The sequence below is a fragment of the Tauraco erythrolophus genome, chromosome 21, assembly GCF_009769465.1.
Source record: "Tauraco erythrolophus isolate bTauEry1 chromosome 21, bTauEry1.pri, whole genome shotgun sequence".
NCBI classification, from domain to species: domain Eukaryota; kingdom Metazoa; phylum Chordata; class Aves; order Musophagiformes; family Musophagidae; genus Tauraco; species Tauraco erythrolophus.
The window spans coordinates 1,244,263-1,263,022 of NC_141485.1; the positions used below are offsets into that span (position 1 = coordinate 1,244,263).

The following is an 18,760-nucleotide window of genomic DNA, read 5'->3' on the forward strand; positions in this document are numbered from 1 at the left end:
GTTTAGATATGTCATAAAGACTAAAATGAAATACTTTCGACACGGACTAACAATGAACTCTCGTTCTTCTGTATAAAATACTTTTACATCTTTTATTGTTTTTAAAACAATGTAATTAATATGTGATTGCACCTATTTCTCTGCCTATGCTGATGTACTTTGCAAATTTCTGCCTTTAAGTGAAGCTCTACTTTGTTTGGAATTAGGCCTTGCTAGTTCTTCACCAGTTAGACAGCATTGACCTGTGGAATCCTGATGCACCTATAGAAACATTCTGGGAAATTAGGTATGTAAGTTAACTTTTGTGCATTAGAGAAATAGCTGTTGTGATTTGCCTTCTCTTTTGAAATAGCTGTGAATGTTTTGGGAAAGCTGTGCAACTTTGGCATCAATCTGCAGTCAAAATTACTCTGCGTGTTCATGAAAAGTTCTGTCTTCCTTATGCTACGAATTTAGCAAAAGCATCGTTAAGCGTTTGCTGGAAAAGTTAGAGACTTTCATCCTCATCCCAATGTTTACTACTTGTTTAAATTCTGTTTTCTCCTTTTGGGGCTGAGGGGAGGTAATTCCAAGCAATTCTAGAAGCGTGGATTTGCTAATCTTGCCTCTGAGGCCCTCACCTAAAGGAGGCAGCAGTTTGCCCTGACCTGTGATCTCCATTTGTCTTTCCTGTGTATTTAAAAAAAATTAATAAAGTCATCCTGCTTTTTATAACTTCACAGCAGCTGTTGCAGTTGATTTCTTGGAGAATATTAAGGGAAGTGAAGTTCCAAAAAAAATAGAATTACACAAAATGCTAAACCAGAAAATAGGAATCGTTAAACTCAGAATTCTAAGAATTGCATGAACTAAATAATAAAATTTGATGATAGAATCAGAATTGGCACAGATGTTTTTAGAAGAAAGGGAACAACAGTCTACAAGCAACACTCTTACCAGCGTCAGCAGATCGGCCTGCACGACTGCTCGATGTGGCTCGAGGGGCTTGTGATGGGATAGGCTTGGGGCTGAGCCCTGCCAGGTGGGCAGTAGCTGAAACTCATTGCTGTAATTTCTATTAGTGGAAATGAGGTTGTGGTCTGTTCGGGCTGGGGGAAAAACCCATTAAAATTGACACTAATTTGGACCCTTTGGCAGTTTTAACAGAGAGTGTGAGGCCTGAATGGATATGAAGAAGGAACATCCCTAGATGTGTTCCTTCCAGAACAGAGTTGAGACACGTTATCAGAGCAGTGTAGGTAAACTTGTACTGCCACTGTCTGTGCTGTATCTGTTCTGTGGATAAATGGAGGACTTCTGAAGCGACAGCCCTGGAGTCTGGACCTCTAACAAGTACCCAAATTGCTTGACTTCCTCTAGGGAGCTCAAAAGGCCAGCTGGGCGGTGGGAAGGGCCAGGGGGTTGCTTCTCACTTAAAGTTCACACCTATATTGTGTCTGTTATACATTTTAAAAGATGATGGTAGTATATCTATAGGATGGATATTCATGCTAATTTGCTATTTCTATGTGAAATGTAGTAATATCTTCCAAAAAATTCTTACTAGATTATAAAGCTAATGCTGAATTCAATTTTGCTGCAGTTCGCAAATGCTTTTTTATATCTGCAAGAAACTGACGAGTCATCAGATGCTCAGCAGTACAGAAATCCTCAAGTGGCTGCGAGAGATTCTCATCTGTAGGAATAAATTTCTTCTGAAAAACAAAGTAAGTAAACGTTAACATCTATCTGTTAGGATCATTAAAATGAATGTCTCTCTGTTTTGTCACTCTATTTACCAGGTTATTTTTATGACTGGAAGTCATTTAATAGCTACACCTAGACTTTTTTTTTCTGATTTCCTCTTTGCTGAGAGACAGCGCTTTGTGAGGTGCCCTTGATCAGAATTGTTAATTGAAGTTAGGTTTAGCTTTTTTTTTTTTTACTTTAACTACATAAGTTGTTCTGCTTGCCTGGAAAACATGTTTTGCAGAAACCTGGTGCCTGATACCTGTTTGCCTAGTACAAAGGGAAATAGTCCACAAGGTGAGAAAAAGGGAAAGATAGTTACAATAAAATATACTTCATGGATGGAATAAAAATTTCCTTTTGGATCTCAGGTTCGTGGGAGTCCTAGAATTCTGACTTGCTTTTTTCCGGTAGTCTCAAGAGACTTTTTCCAAGCCAAACACACATTGTAATGCTATACCTGTTAGAATTAAAACCAGACTCGCTGTATTACTTTTTTTATTTTTTGAAAAAAAAAAAAAGAATTTCTGTTTTTTTTCTCTCTTACCTAAAAGTCGCTGTGTTAATAGGAGAAGGATACTGTCTGACGTATAGTATGTAGCACGCTTAAAAAGTCCTCTCTCAGCAAGAGAGTGACTTTTTTCTTTCCTTCGCTTTTCACCTTCGCTTGCTCTGTTACTAATGAACACTACTTTTTGTCTGTGCTGATGCTGAGCAGTAGGCTTTTTCCTTCAGTGTATCCAGTGTAATGTATATTTGTTAAATACAGTCTCACGTATCGCAGCTGAAAAATTTAGGCGTTCTGGCTTTCTATGAATTCAGGAAGACTTTCACATTTGGCTTCTAAGTGGAGATAACTGTCCTTCAAATAGAGATTATGCTTAATAATAATCAGTCTCCTTCCAGTTAAGAAGTAACAAGTTTGTTTTAAAAATATCTTTCCTCTTAATGCTTAAAAGATGGTCATTAATATCAGGATCAGAAAGAGATAATAGTTGTTATCAGAGCTCTGCTTCACAATCTCAGTTCCTGCTTTTCTGATCAAATGTAGAATGTATAGAATAAAATGTACAGTACTCCTGAGCTTCGCTTCTTTAAACTTAATTACATCTAAACTATAATTGTATTTATGTTAGTATATATTCTGTGGAGTAAAACCAAGAAGCGTATAGGACTTCTAGAGGGCTCCAAGGAAGGGAGGAAAAGGCATCATTTTTGTGCTTGCCTCAGAGTGATGTTTTTTGAAGATGACTCTCCAGATAATTTGTAAGAGGAAACAGCAGTCTAAGATACCCATATGAATGGTAACTTTATAAAGCCCTGAAAACACCGGTGTGGAAAGTACTGTGTAAATGCTGAAGAGCTTTCTGCCTTCTTGAAATCTATCTTTTTACCCTTTTTAAAAAATAAGTTGATTTATTGTTTTTCTTCCCTCTCTCTATAGCAATCAGACAGGAGTTCCTGTCACTTTCTCTTCCTTTATGATGTCTCTGGAGGTGGGACTAGTCAAATTTCTCTTGACCATGAAGAGATGATACGCTGTACTCCAGGAGCTACCCTCAGGAAAGGGAAAGGGAATTCTTCCATGGTAAGAAATACATGATAATAATTCTTTTTAACACTTAGGGAGACAAATCTGTGTGCAAGTAGAAATTAAGTTACTTTGAGAGTAATTTTAAAAAATAAAATTAATTGTTTCTGAGAAGGAAATACGTTTGTATCTTACATAATGTATGTATCTCATATGCTGGTTAATTATCATGTTTCAGACTTCAAAAGGTCACACCTTTTTCAAGTTAAAATGTTAGTGAATATTTTTTTTCCTTAGGATTGCACATAGCATTCCTACACATTAGTCCATTGTTAGTAAATCTTAAATCCCACTTTAAAGTAGTGCATGCATTTTGAATGTTCCGTGAAGGATCATAAAACCAGGCATTTTAGTTAGGTATGCCCTTTGACAGCCATGTTTCTCAAGCCCAGTTTTACTGCTAGTTCCAGCTGTAGAAAAAAAATACCAGAGGGAGAATATTTAGAGTGTTTTTTGTGAGCCAAAACTTTCATTTTGTTTTTTATTGTACACTTTTCCAATATCAAGATTTTCGTAAGCAGACCATTATCTTTATGAAAGGAGCAGATTTGCAGAGCTCTGATCTTGTTCAGGATTGCTTATTCTTGCTGCAGTAAAAGCAGTTTTAAAGAGCGTTTTGGATAAGGCTGAGTTTTAATAAAATTGCCATACTCATAAGCAATATTACCAAATTCGGAATTCTCTGTTTCCCAAGGAAAGTTCAGCAGGATGCAGCGGAACGCCGATTTGTCGCCAAGCCCAAACAAAATTGGAAGTTGCCTTATACATGTTCTTGTGGAGCCCCGATATTGAGGCAGTCCTCGTTGCCATGTCCTGCTTCCGCCACCTCTGTGAGGAAGCGGATATCAGGTGTGGAGTAGATGAAGTCTCGGTGCATAATTTTTTGCCAAATTACAATACTTTCATGGAGTTTGCCTCTGTTAGCAATATGATGTCAACAGGTAAGAATCATGAATCTGTAAAATACTTTTCTACCTGTGTAATCAGGCTATTATTTGTGTTTGAGTTCTTTAAACAGGTTGAGATTCTTGATTTGATTGCTACTCCTGCTTTCACTGAAATATCTCAATCATCGGAATTGCTAGAAGGAGTAGGGAATTTGAGTGGCTGAGTTCATGAGGGTTTTAAAGTGTAGCAAGAAGAATCCTTTTCTTAACATTTAAAGGGGTTATGTTCCTCTGTTAATGTAATAATTTCTTTCAAAGATCTCATATTGATGTAGGTGGGTTTTCAAAAAACTTGGTGAAATGTTCTGTGCTCCTTTGTAGGGAGAGCAGCTCTTCAGAAAAGAGTGATGGCGTTATTAAGACGCATTGAACATCCAACTGCAGGCAACACAGAGGTAAGTTTTCTTCTGAATTTATATACTCTTTGCATGCTTATTTTTTTGCAAACAGAGAATACTGTTGCTACAAGTAGTTTTGAAATTAAATCTTGGTATATCTTGTTTTAGGCATGGGAGGATACACATGCAAAGTGGGAACAAGCTACAAAACTAATCCTTAACTATCCAAAGAACAAAATGGAAGATGGACAGGTGACTGAATTTTTTCCATAGGTTCAACTCTTAGAAATTCAAAATAACTATTTAGGCTTATTTGCTTTAAGGAATTGAATTTTAATCTAGAAAATGAGTGTTGTAGACAGACTTAAGCTCCATGAAAGTATTCGAGAAAAATAGTAGCAATCAGTTGTCCACTGTGCTTACAAAGAGACCAAGAAGTAATTTGACTTAAATTGCTGTGAGGGAGATGGAGACTGAGCTTAAAATGAAATTGAAAAAAAGAACAGTGAAAACTCTGGAATACTACTAGAGAAATTATTAAATCCCTTTCACTGGAAGTCTTTAAACAAGCCTCTGGCTGTCATGATTTGAATATGCATCATCCTGGTGTGGAGCATGGAGGTAACCAGGCACCCCCCTTCTGTCCTGTCTAGCCTTGCTTTTGCAGCTTCTCCAAAACCAGTGCCTCTGTGTAGATTTCTGCTCGTGCCATCACAATGAACGGTGAAACGTGAATCTTAGAAAGTTCTTGAGACTGGAATTGTAAATGGCAGGATGTGTTACAGAATACTTTAAAGTTCTGATCTCCGTTAGTTATGTTTAATTGAAGAGATTTCATCTTCAGCCCTTCCTTTTCAGGTTACTGAAAGTCTTCATAAGACAATTGTCAAGAGACGAATGTCACATGTTAGTGGGGGAGGCTCCATAGACTTGTCTGACACGGATTCTCTCCAGGAGTGGATCAACATGACGGGGTTCCTGTGTGCCCTTGGAGGAGTGTGCCTACAGCATCGTAGCAACGCAGGGTTAGCGACCTACAGCCCCCCCATGGGCCCTGTCAACGAGCGGAAGGGCTCCATGATATCCATGGTGTCCACTGAGGGGAACGCGGAGACTCCCGTGAGCAAGTTCATCGATCGCTTACTGACTCTGATGGTCTGTAACCACGAGAAGGTGGGACTTCAGATACGGACCAATATTAAAGATCTGGTGGGTTTGGAGTTGAGTCCAGCACTTTATCCAATGCTGTTTAACAAATTGAAGAATACCATCAGCAAGTTTTTTGATTCTCAAGGACAGGTAAAGTGTTGATATTGTCCTTCACTTTTGTGTCTTCATAAAATGTGTCAGTCTTGTCTTTCACATGGGTAATTGAAAATGGTATCTGATCATGTTTTGTACAAAAAGCCCTGCAAGCATTGTAATTATATTTGACAGCATGCATGAGTAATTATTGGTTTTGTGATTCCAGGCTATATCAAGTAATTTAAAAGATTCTTGAATTCTTAGTGAACTCTGTTACAGAATCTGTGAGAATGTTCTTAGAATTGTGGCTGGCAGTATTGACATATTTAATCTTGACATGGAAATTATTTTGGCTAGGTGATAACTAGAAAAATACGTGTCTGATTTTTGAAATGCTGCATTATATTTGCTAAATACTGGTTTTTGGTTTTATGTGTAAAGAATTAAGACCAGCAATTTTCTTCTTGTAGGTTTTGTTAACTGAGACCAACACACAATTTGTAGAGCAAACCATTGCTATAATGAAGAATTTACTTGACAATCATACAGAAGGGAGCTCAGAACATCTGGGACAAGCTAGTATTGAGACAATGATGCTAAATCTGGTGAGGTAAGAAATCCTGTTCAAAGTAATGTGTTTAAGAAGTGAGTTAGACTCTTCAAGTTTATACTTTTTCTGCTTGCATCCATTGAGAAGCAGCAGCAGGTTTTCAACTTCGGTAATCGTGGAGATCGTTTACGCTGTAGCATAAAGTGTGCCGGTGGAGGGTGACTTCCTTTCTAAAAGCCTAACCATTCCATAGCTTGGCCCTACTCTTGTAAGCATTCCTGTTTTCTTTTTTTGCTTTTTTCTTCAGGTATGTGCGTGTGCTTGGAAATTTGGTACATGCAATTCAAATAAAAACTAAACTTTGTCAGTTAGTAGAAGTAATGATGGAGAGAAGAGACGACCTTTCATTTTGCCAAGAGATGAAATTTAGGTAAATATTGCATTATATAACTTCTAAGGCAGTGTAGTGTGGACAAATGTAATGTTGTTTGGTTGCATTTTGAAAAAATAAACCACAAACTGTCTCACCCCAGCATTCCTGGTACAGGGATTGCACTCCTGTCTTTGTCTCGAGAATAATTGAGAGCCTGGTGCTGCATTAGAATTTTGTTTTGAGTGTGGGGATACTAAACATGTTAAAATTTTGTGTGTGATACAGATGGGGATATTAGTTGGTATAATAAAATCAGTTCATCTTCAGTGTGTGGTGATTCAAACAGTTCTTACACCAAATTTGTAATAAAGAATGATGCCAACAATATTCATTGTGTTTGGGGAAGGGTTGTTTAAAAAAAACGACCACAAAATCAAAGCTAAAGCAATATATCTGTAACAGGAACAAAATGGTGGAATATTTGACAGACTGGGTTATGGGAACATCTAATCAAGCAACAGATGAAGATGTGAAATGCTTGACAAGGTAAGAGGGAAAACTATCAAACTATTTCTGAAGTTGCTAACGGTGTTCCAGGTGGCATTTGGTATCCACACTTATGTGGACTCCCTTTAGCATTAGCTATTTTAAGGAAAAGACAAAAATCAAAACTTAAGTTTTGGCGAAGAGCAACAGAATTGTATTTAGTGTATAGTGTTAACTAACATGGCTTAGAGGTGGTGGGTTTGGTTTTTTTAAACCTACTGTGTTTGCTTAATTTTTTTTAATATCTTTTCTGATTTAGCATCAGGATTGAACATTGTATTTGCCAGAGTTATATCTTCACATGGTGCGTTCTGAAGAATAAAATCATCAGACATTATAGTGTTGAATTTATACTTACCTATTTTTTTTAGGGACAAATTTGATGTGCAGTTCTTGTCCTTAATAGATATATCACTTGAACCTGTACCACAGAATAGCTTTTTTCCTGATGGATATAACTTAACTAGAATAACTTCTTTTTTTTCACCTGCATTTAGATGCATAAGGAAAAGGGACTTGATACTGGATGGGAAAATTATCAAGGGGAAGGAGAGACTAATTCTATTGAACTAATTCACAGCTTCTTAAAACTTTATTTTTCAGGGATTTGGACCAAGCTAGTATGGAAGCAGTGGTGTCTCTTCTTGCTGGGCTTCCACTACAGCCTGAAGAAGGAGATGGTGTTGAGCTGATGGAAGCGAAATCTCAGTTATTTCTTAAGTAAATAGTGACTTCACTATTTTTCTATGCAATGACTCCAAGTAGATGCACATATGACTTTTATAATAAACTATGGTTTTTTTTTTTTTTAGCAGAAATAATTTTATTATCCAAACAGGAATTACCTCTTATCCCATTTCACAAATCTTCTGCCTCCTAGGTTTATGGAAACATTTTCGTTTAGAAAATAATGATAAAATTTGGTTCTGTTTCTGCTTAATGCAGATATATGCTTAATTCATGGGAGTAATAAGCTTGCTTTGATGCTCCGTTTTTATCCATGTAAAAATGTCTTTCAAGACCTCTGTTTGTAAAGGCACACCTGTGAAATTCACTTGCTTGGTTTGAGAAAATTTGCATACAAATTTTAGGACGGTGCCTTCTGGTTGTTACAAGATGTTTGAAAGTTTGGACTATGCTACAAGAAAGATTTCTTGGGGCAGTTAGGAGTTTTTTTGGAAGGCTTATTGTCTGTTTGCTACTGTATGCAGATCTTTTCAGATGGTTGCCTTCGCAGACTGTGTTTTACTTACCAAGTCTTTTTCTTTTTCTTTAGGTATTTCACCCTGTTTATGAACCTGCTAAACGACTGTAGCGAAGTGGAAGATGAAAGTGCCCAAACGGGTGGCAGGAAACGTGGAATGTCTCGGAGATTGGCCTCGCTACGGCACTGCACCGTCCTCGCTATGTCAAATTTACTCAATGCAAATGTGGACAGTGGTCTTATGCACTCAATAGGTAAAGTAGTTAGAGATAACTGAGCTTAAATGAGTACATAATGAAGACATTGGTGTTTAATTTATTTTGACATCTTCCTTAGTAGTTCTGGGTTTTTTTAATCAGGCTTGGGCTATCATAAAGACCTCCAAACAAGAGCTACGTTTATGGAAGTCCTCACCAAAATTCTGCAACAGGGGACAGAATTTGATACCTTAGCAGAAACAGTGCTAGCAGATCGGTTTGAGAGGCTGGTGGAGTTGGTTACGATGATGGGTGATCAGGGGGAGCTCCCGATTGCTATGGCTTTAGCCAATGTCGTGCCTTGTTCTCAGTGGGTAAGTTGATTCATGCATTTTATTTCCTACATTTTTGAAAATACTAAGACTTGAAATAAAGATTAGTACAAACATTAAGGATGTAACAGCAGCCTGCGAAAGAGAAATTAGACCTACTGTCCATGATAGGTAGCCTTTCAAAGTATATTCTTGAAAAGTATACTGAATCTAATTGTCAGAGATACTGATGATAAACTGCATCCTTGTAGTAAATTTTTAGTTAATGTTTAGGAATAATTTCATATATAGTTGTAATAAATGCACCTCTTTGGGCTGGTTATTTATTACGGATTGTGTGTGCTGTAATGCAGACGAACAGAACTATTTGCTCCTCTAGCAAGATGAATTGAGCTTTGTTAGCAGAATAACTGCTTATCTATCTGGGCTAACCATTATGGATTTGTGTGACTGGATATCATGAGGCAGACTTTTAGACAAGCAATAGTGTAGGAAAGATTTAGAGAGATTGTGTATGCCTAATTTGTAATTTACGTGCGAGACTCCATAGCAAATTTAAAACATGAGTGCAAACTGCTTGGTGGTTTTTTTCATAATTCTTTTTTTATACTTATTTTGGCTCACTGCTAATCAGATTAATGTTTCATTGCTTCTTTTAAGGATGAGCTAGCTCGTGTCCTGGTCACACTCTTTGATTCCCGACACTTGCTCTACCAACTACTCTGGAATATGTTTTCGAAGGAAGTTGAACTAGCGGATTCCATGCAGACGCTCTTCCGAGGGAACAGCTTAGCCAGTAAAATAATGACTTTCTGTTTTAAGGTATTTTATCTAATCTTTTTCTGCTACAGATCACTTCAATAACAGGAAAAGTTTAGTTTAGTAATATAAAAATACAAAACTGCGTTAAGTGCTAAGCACTTGAGCAACGGGATTAGGTGAAAATAGTAGAGTTTCCTTTGGGTCTCAGTTTAAGTTAGTCTCAGCTTGCACATCTGTTAAGCTTAGGGGAGGTTTTGCTTTTAATGTTTTAACATTGGATGAACTATATCTTGTAGATCTCTTATGCTCAGGCCTGACAGAAAAATACAAATCCTCCTGGAACTAACTTTTTGCCAAGACTTGATGATTCAACCCAGTTAGGCTTAAGTTTGCAGTTAGTCCTCTTCAAAATTTCCAAGGCAAAAAAATGTTTCATCTTGCCTAGTCTGTATGTTCTGCCTTGTAAGGACGACAACCGGTCACCGTAACAAAAATGTTTGCAAGATTTGTAGATTTCATAAAGATTTCTAGTTGTTTAGAAAACATAACTGATTTGATACAAACAGCTAAATATTTGTAAAAGTTTTAGATACCTTAAGGTCCTTTCCTAAATAATCTTCAGTCGTAGTAGGGCTCCTTCAACTTCTGACTACTTTAGTTGTAGGAGGGATTCTGGGGCTAGTACCAGCTTGAAGACTGTTCCTGGTGATGTTTTTGTAATGGACAATTTAAGGATGGGGGAGACAAACTCTGAGGTCTTGTTTATGCTTCTGTTTCGGATTAAAAAGTTGTGTAGTACTATATGAACAGAGATGGGATGTTGAGTCACTGTGCTCTAAGAAAGAATTCCATCTGGTTATTCTGGTTATTTAAGTGACTTTTAATTTTGAAATCAATTAAAATTCTTGTAGAAGTTGATCACAGATATGCTTCAGAGGTGAGACTATATTATAGAAACACCAATTTTACAGAGATCTGGCTTAGGCCAAAACAAGCCAAATGTTTTCAGGCTCTTTTAACACTTAGAGAATTGTGAAGTGTTCCTGTGACTTGCCACGTTAATCTGGCCACCTATCCTGATTTTCTTTCTACACAGGTATATGGTGCTACGTATTTGCAGAAGCTTTTGGAACCTTTATTGAGGACTGTGATCACATCCTCTGAATGGCAGCATGTTAGCTTTGAGGTGGATCCAACCAGGTTTGAGATTCAAGGGGGGGAGAAAACATACTTATTTGTAAACACGATCCCCGGTCGTTGTAAATATAATAGGATTCCTTTCTCCTTGTTGCAAATATTTTTCTCATACTTTCGTACTTTTCCACTCCTCACCTTACCAGACACATTAATTGTATCTGCAATCCTTATACGCAGGGAGAATTGTACAGAGCTGTCCAACACAGCGAGATGAGTTTTGCTGCATGTCCTCTAAGCCCTGAGAGAGTGAGGAAGGTAGAGAGCTCTTGCAGGACCTCTTCTACTCGCTGCTTCATGCTGTTATGTAGGCCACTAATGTGGGGATTTCCAGTAGTACCAGAAAGCGTCTGCTTTAGGTCATTGAATTAATTACAGAAGTGAGATGGAATGTGTGCATGTCGTGTGGAATTTTTGTACTTTAGTTTCTCTTACATCACTCCGAGACTTGGGTTTAGTAGCTGTTGTTCTATGGCTTTGAATTATCGCTAACTCTTAGAAAAATTTAAGTGTTCTTCTTTCAAGTAGCTTACCAAAAGATATATTAATAGTTTAACTCTCAAATATCTGTGTCTGCCTCAAAAATCCGCTTCAGAGAAACCATCATCAAACTGATAATGCAGTTATCAGTTGAGTTATGTATGCATGTCTTTGTATGGAATGGTGTGAGAGGATCCCACTTATAGCTGTCTGTATATTACTGAGCTTTAAATGACCTTATATTTGTGATTTACGTGGTTTAAAATATTGATGGAAACTTTTGTGTGAAAGATGATAAATACTTCTGTAAGATTTCTATTTACCCTGGGAAATAAGGTTACTGCCAGACATGTAAGTAGAGCTGGTATCATTTGTTTGATTGCTGGTCATACGTTTATGGGTCTGTTTCAGGCTGGAGCCTACAGAAAGCCTTGAAGAGAACCAGCGGAGTCTCTTGCAAATGACAGAAAAATTTTTTCATGCAATCATTAATTCTTCTTCGGAGTTCCCACCACAGCTTCGCAGTGTGTGCCATTGTTTATACCAGGTATGCCTGCAGTGGTTGCCTGCCCTAGGCTTTGGGGTTTGTTTTTATAATTCGAGCAGTTTGGAGCTTGGTCCAGTAGTGGGTGCACAGCAGGCATTTTTTAAAGACTGTTTTCAGATGTTGGTTAAATAAGAGGAGTCTAAACTGAAGGGATTGAATGGTGGTTTAAGACTTGGATTCGCAATCAGGAGGTGGCCATGTATTTTTTTTTAGGGAGTTGAATCACAGTTAGGAACTCAGATCTGATAAGGCAGCAGTAATCTCTGCTTTAGCATGTCTATGGGAGACTAAAGATTAACGGGGGAGGTAATGGTCATACTTGCTTTTATCAGTTTATCATATGGGCCCTCTATAGAGAAGGCAGCACAAGTGGCAGGTTTTGAATGTAGGAACAGTGTACTTGTTTGCTTTTCGTACAGGATCAATTAAATCAGAAGTAAAGTTTGTTAATTCTCTAAAAGTCTTATGGATCACACCATTGATAAACATTAACTTTGGGGATAAAATAGCTTCTTGTGCAGTTACTGACTCTAGGCGGTTATTCTCTGCATAAAAATAGAGGCAATTTCTTCAAGAGCATATCTCTCTGAAGTAAATTTTTCCAAAAATTGTCTGTGAAATTTATTATTCGGGTCAGTGCTCCAGGAATATTATTTAGCTGTGCAGTACAGGTGGGCACAATCTTAGACTTTCTCTGTCTTTGATAGAAAAGCAGGTTAAAGAGTGTAAGATGCTCGTAAGAACAAACCTGTGTGCTGCTGAGTGGGACTGCAGTAGTTAGAAGTCTCAAATTTTAGGAAGTGTGGATTGAAGCTGAGTGTAAGGAAGGACATCCTAAAGACATAGAAAATGCTGTTGGCTGTATTTGGTAGAGGATTGTTTGTGGTTGTGTGTGCTTCCCTGAAGAAGGTCGTTTGTGGGTGAGATAAGACTGTATCATTCAGGCTTTATTCTGATCACGCTCCGTGTCGTGTCTCGTAACCACGTTCTGGCAGCAGGAGTCTCTGGGCTGCTGTGGACAGCTGTAAGGAAAGCCATTGGCTTGTACTGGGAAGGAGGTCCACTGGCAGACAGTTTCCTAAGCAGCATTAGCCTTGTGACTAGGATGCTGCAGGTGCTCTGTGCTTCTGAGGCAGGTGGGTTCTTCTATCGAGTGGTAGAATGACAACAGGAATGGGTGTTCGTCTACGGAGTAAAGCGTCGCGCAGCGGCTGTGAGCAGCGCGTGCTGATGAAGATGCCGTTGCCTGTCAGAGGCTCGGAGTGTGTTCCCATAAGGAAGGGGCTGCTGTGTTGGATTAGGCAGCTGACCACTTTGCAAACAGTATTGAGAAATTCAGCAGGTAAATGGGAGGAAGAGAACCTGGAAGAGACAGGTGAAAGTATTTATAGAATTCCTTTCATGAGACAAATTACAAAGACTATCTTCTGTTTGTGGCTAGAACTTTAGTGCTTGGGAAGTTACCAAGCTGGGACCACCCTCCTCTTGCATGTTCCTGGTACCATTTGTAAATGATACTTAAAGAGAAGCAGCCTTCCGAAATGGTGCACTGCCCTCTGTAGGGTAAGTTCTACTCTAGTGGTACTCTCCTGGCCACCTCTCCTTCAAGCACCTGCATTCCCAGTCTCCATCCCTGACTCCTCTGCCCTGTCCTCATTCTGCTGCTCTCTGCAGCAGCTCAGCAGCAGGTTGCTGAGCCCCAATATGCTTCTAGGTCTCTCTTGCTCTTTGTGTGTTTCTGATGGATTTAGCTGCGGCTAAAAATTCCAGTGGGGGATACTCCTTCTGCCCTCAGGGCTCATACACTTTCCAGTCCTGTTGGAGGATGTCACAGAGGAGCTGTGCATGGCAGAATGTTTGGGCTGTGGTCCGAACGAGCTATTTTTGGCCTTCCAACCATGGATCCCATATCCCTGAAAAGCAAGGACAGTAGATTTGCTGAGCTGCGCGAACTAATGATGAGTAACACAAAATTCTACGCGGAGTAGTCTAGTTGTGTTTTGACAGTGAATGCTGAATTAATAAATGCAGCTGCAAATTCCCCGAACTTGGAAGTGAGAAGCAGTGAATTGTGTGTCCTGTTGGTGGTGGATGGTGGGTTGTTATTGTGAGCTGTTGGAATGAATGAGGCGTGCAAATTAGGTGCCTTTGTTTCTGCTATGGCTTCTGAAGTCGTGGGTTTCTCCTTCCTTCAGCGGTTGTATTCAGGTTGGCGGGGGTGGTTTTGAAGGTTTTTGGGGTTTGGTTTTTTTCAGTTGAGAAATGAGGGAAACAAGTTGGTTTCCTTCAAGTCCCAACAACTGGTCTTACAGACTTGGACTGGGAGTATATTTGAGTGTTGCTGAAAATGTTGCGCGGAACCCGGATTGTTGCTTCCCTTATTTGATGTCACGTTGTCCCACACCTTTTCCTAGAATTGCTTTTGTGCGCTGTCACTGGGATGTATCAGAGTTATTTCCATTTCAGTGATAGGTTGCTAAAAATTATTTCTATGCAAACTGTTTTTAATTTCTACATGAAATTAATTACTAAAACACACTCACCAGAGGGCATTCCCAGATATTCTTCTATGGAACCATATCAAATCTATTGCCTTTATTCTTGCTTTTAATTTTTTTTCTGGTAACAAGGGTAATTTGTTTCCTGAAAGAGACGATTTACTGGCAAAAACACGAGTGGTATTAACTGGTACTCGGCTTCAACGTTTACTACTTCAACTGTTGCTGGTAACAAACGTTTGTTTACACAAATAGTGTAATATTTCATTCTGTACTTTCAAATTCCAGAGAGTTTTGAAGAGTCTGGCCTTTATCTGAAAGAAAGTACAAGTAAAATAGGAATTTTGGGGCGTATTAATCCATTTTTATCATAAGAACCAAATAGATTACTTTTATAGGGTAACTTCATTTTTTATATTATGAGTGTGTTCAATCCCAACAACAGTATACGAGTAAACGAGACCGAATTTTGCAGTGTCTTTTTATGCTTAAAGTTTTAAAGCGTAGAAAAAACACTCAGCAGGTATGTTCTGTAAATCATTTGGAGCGAATTTCCATCGATGTAGCAACATTTTGGAAACAGAGCATTTAGTTGAATATGGGGGTCTCTGCTGGCTGGTTTCTGTTACCAGAACAGAGCCCTGGTGAGTGTTTTCGACTGGAAACATGGTATAACCAGTACTGTGACAGGCTCACCCTTCCTCCTGTTCAGGTAATGTATGTTCAGAAGTGTTACGTGGTCATTCACAGGAAGAATTTGTGCTGGCTGTTTCATAAAAACCACACAAACATACAGGATTTTTCTTATAAAGAGAGATGGAAAGTTTATTTACTTTAAATGCAATAGCCTGATAAGTAGAATATGTATATGACTGCTTCAGAAACTGACTGCAGGAATTGCACGAGTCAGAAATTTGGTAGAGGCACCACTGGCTAAATATTAACAGGTCCTGCACAAATCTGAGCTATTTAAATTTAGCTTAGTTAGCAGAACGACTTTTACTGACTGTTTTGGGGTTGTTTTGGTTGGTTTTTTTTTACTTTTTTACTCTCTCACATTCTCAAGTTGTAGAATTTCTCTTCCAGTTCCAGTTTGTGTGATACTCTAAAGATTATTTGAACTGCTGGTGCATGCTTGCTCTCCAACTCCAGGTATTGGCAGCTTTCTGTTGCTGCAGCTCCAGGTGTTGCGTGCTGGGGGACGTCTCAGTGATGCTCATGTACTGTCACATCCTACAAGGATGTAGGATTGAGCTCCAGGAGGGAAAAGCAGGAGCCCTGTGCGCGAGGGAGCGGGGCTGCTGTACCATAGCTTGGCTCACATCCTGATGGGAAATGTGAGAGAACGTGGTGCTTCTTGGTGGGTCTCTTTGCATTTGAATGAAATGCAGAAAGAAGCACAGTCAAGTCAGATGTCTTGATTTGGAAATTTATAATAAATTAATGTAGACCTGCTGGCTTTTTTTCTTCCCTTTTCCACAGAGTGTTTTATGGCAGTGTTTAGCTGTCACAGTAGTAAGAATCGTGATGATTCACAGATCTCACCAAATTGAAGGACACACAGAGAAACATTGGGAAGATTTAAAACTCTAAATTTATTTTAAAAGTAATATGTATTTCAAAGGTATAAGACTTTACTATTTCTACTATTAAAATTATTTGGGATGGTGAAATACATCTGAAAGCTGAAGATACCTTTTAATGCCCAATATTGCGTATCACGAGCACATGACCGTGGTTTGACTGTCGATCTAGCCAGAAATAGTAGAAATGATTGAAACGCAACATTTGCTTGTTTTGTATTTAGTGCTTTGTAAATAAGATGTAATAAAACTGTGGAATAAAATCTCCATCATCAGTCTTTAGTTTATATATTTCATTTTCTGTTGGTTATGTTTGTTACATTTTACTGTGTAATTTATGTACAAGTCAACATTGGTTTTTTGTTGCTGTATGTAGTTGGTGCTGTGACTTGTTTGTGCTCATCTCTGTTCTGTAGGCAACTTGCCACTCTCTACTGAATAAAGCTACCGTAAAAGAAAAAAAGGAAAACAAAAAATCAGTAAGTTTGGAGACCTTTTTATTAGCCATTTCTTTCAAAGCACAACAGAAATCTTTTGCTGTTTATTCAAAACATCTTCACTTCAGTCTATTTGACCTCACTGTAAAATCATTCTACTAATTCTGGCACAAAATAGCTTTCATTTCAATTAACACTGGAATTAAGTTATATTTAAAATATTCTCTGTGTGCCTACTTGAGTAAACAAAAGACATTTTTAACATTACTGCTTAGTATTTAATATTCTGATTCTTCTGCCCTTGCCACCATCTTCAAATTAAAATAAATGTGGAAGAAAAATGTTTTCTTTGGTTTTGGGGAAAATCTGAGTCTGTTTAGTTGTTTTAACACTCTGGTAGATAACTGGACTTGAGCTTGCATCCTGGGAGAAGATCAATTAATATATCTGGGTTACTGAAAAGAGGCTTATATGACGTGTTGCTGGTATATTTTGTTTTGTTTGCCTTGTGACTAAGCAATAAAATTTAGCACTTGTGTTGATTTACTGGGAAAAGCAGATTTCCCATTTTAAGTAACTGCTGTGTTAAACAGTTTGGATGTGTAGATTAGGATAGAGCGGTGTCATTAAAAGTTAAGATTTATCTTTTTCTTTGACAGTGATCTCAAAATGAAAAGTATGAATAAATCAAAGGCAGAATAAATTATTTTATTTAGCTCCCTTATTTTTTGCTGTAACTGAACAGAATAGTAATCACTTTTAAATGCAAAATCTGTGTGCAAACTAGTATTGTACAAGAAAATATTATGTGTGATTGCATCACAAGGTAAACTGAATGAAGTTTCTACTGAACCCAAGTGATTCTTGATATATTGTGTATGTACTAATGGCTTTATCCATTTTAAGAAGCATGATTAGTTATGTTTTGAAGTATTTTAGTAAATTGAAGTGCTTTTTTTTTTATTTCAAGCAGTGTAACTTAAAATATGAAGCTTGCTAGGTTTATTCTGTCAAAAGGTAGAATCTGATGTTTCGATTTACCGTTGTTACTCATAAGAAAATAATACATATAGATTCTGAGTCTTTATAGAAACACGTGGCGTATTTAAGAACTTTATTTTTGTCAGGGAGCTTTATCTTTAACTTTTCAAAGTCAAAGATGCCTAGAGAATAGACTGTCCTCTTAGTAATGTGTAGTTGATTTCCTAAAATGGAAGAAGATTTCTTTTTTCTTACAAGTTTTCAGAAAAATCTTTGTTCTAGATAGCGAAGAACAGTATTTAAAATCTGTAGTTCTTCTAGCAAATTCCTTCTAAGTGGTTTTGGACAGTGTATGTATAGACAGAAAAGTACACTGACCACTCAGCTCTGGCTCATTGTGCCCTTCCTCCTTTGGCAAATCTGTTGAGATGTGATGGTTCTCAAGAGTATTTCTACAAAGATCTCCCTCCCACAAATTTAAAATTACTCCTGAGACTTTACAGCATAATTCTTACTGCTGGAGAGGCTCTTGTGATCAGTAGTGAAATTATAAATACACAAGTAAGACCCACTAATTTCAAAAGAATGGTCTGTGTTTGACGGGAAGACTGTGCCCGCCTGAGTACGACCGTACGGCACTTGTCGGCATTGCTGCGGGTGGCAGGTCCGAAGTGGTCAGTGACTCTGAAATATGCCTTCTGATCTTTGTCCAGTAGTTTTTGGAGCAATTTCACCCTGGTGAGAAGGTTTGTACAAAAGCTCAAGGAAAGCTTGCTCGTGTCTGATCGTCCACTCGCCCCTGATTGTCCTATGATGCAAGGCTTGTCCAAGCAAGACAATCCCCAAACGTATTGAGCTCGATTGGTATGGAAAGAATGCTTGAAGTTGCATTACCACACAGGGCTTTTCTCAGCTTGCTTTCCCTTTTCTTCAGTGCAAAAATATTCTTCGTAATTCTCCACTTCGTAGGTGGTTAGCCAGCGGTTTCCTCAGAACAGCATTGGAGCAGTGGGAAGCGCCATGTTCCTGCGGTTCATCAATCCTGCCATCGTCTCCCCGTACGAGGCGGGGATTTTGGATAAAAAGCCTCCGCCAAGAATTGAAAGGGGATTGAAACTGATGTCAAAGGTGAATCAGTAAATGTTTCTATTTGGCCATATTGTACGTTCTACCTGATTTAGTTCTGTTCTTTGACCAGAGGGAGAAGATTTACTTGAACTCGTATTT

General features: G+C 38.3%; 1 protein-coding gene across 4 annotated transcripts in view; it reads left to right on the forward strand.

The window, feature by feature from the left end:
- Positions 1–18,760, forward strand: part of NF1 (neurofibromin 1) — a 90,037-nt gene that overhangs the window by 25,051 nt on the left and 46,226 nt on the right. For 3 of the 4 annotated variants that reach the window (XM_086624768.1, XM_086624767.1, XM_086624769.1), the window contains 18 exons: positions 207–286; positions 1,583–1,706; positions 3,173–3,316; positions 4,014–4,260; positions 4,588–4,661; positions 4,773–4,856; positions 5,463–5,903; positions 6,320–6,459; positions 6,707–6,829; positions 7,235–7,318; positions 7,922–8,038; positions 8,595–8,776; positions 8,882–9,093; positions 9,712–9,873; positions 10,910–11,013; positions 11,899–12,034; positions 16,532–16,594; positions 18,503–18,661. In XM_086624768.1, coding sequence (XP_086480894.1) covers positions 207–286; positions 1,583–1,706; positions 3,173–3,316; positions 4,014–4,260; positions 4,588–4,661; positions 4,773–4,856; positions 5,463–5,903; positions 6,320–6,459; positions 6,707–6,829; positions 7,235–7,318; positions 7,922–8,038; positions 8,595–8,776; positions 8,882–9,093; positions 9,712–9,873; positions 10,910–11,013; positions 11,899–12,034; positions 16,532–16,594; positions 18,503–18,661 — 2,676 coding nt within the window. The remainder of the gene's footprint in view (positions 1–206; positions 287–1,582; positions 1,707–3,172; positions 3,317–4,013; positions 4,261–4,587; positions 4,662–4,772; positions 4,857–5,462; positions 5,904–6,319; positions 6,460–6,706; positions 6,830–7,234; positions 7,319–7,921; positions 8,039–8,594; positions 8,777–8,881; positions 9,094–9,711; positions 9,874–10,909; positions 11,014–11,898; positions 12,035–16,531; positions 16,595–18,502; positions 18,662–18,760) is intronic. The other variant, XM_086624770.1, reaches the window with a different exon arrangement.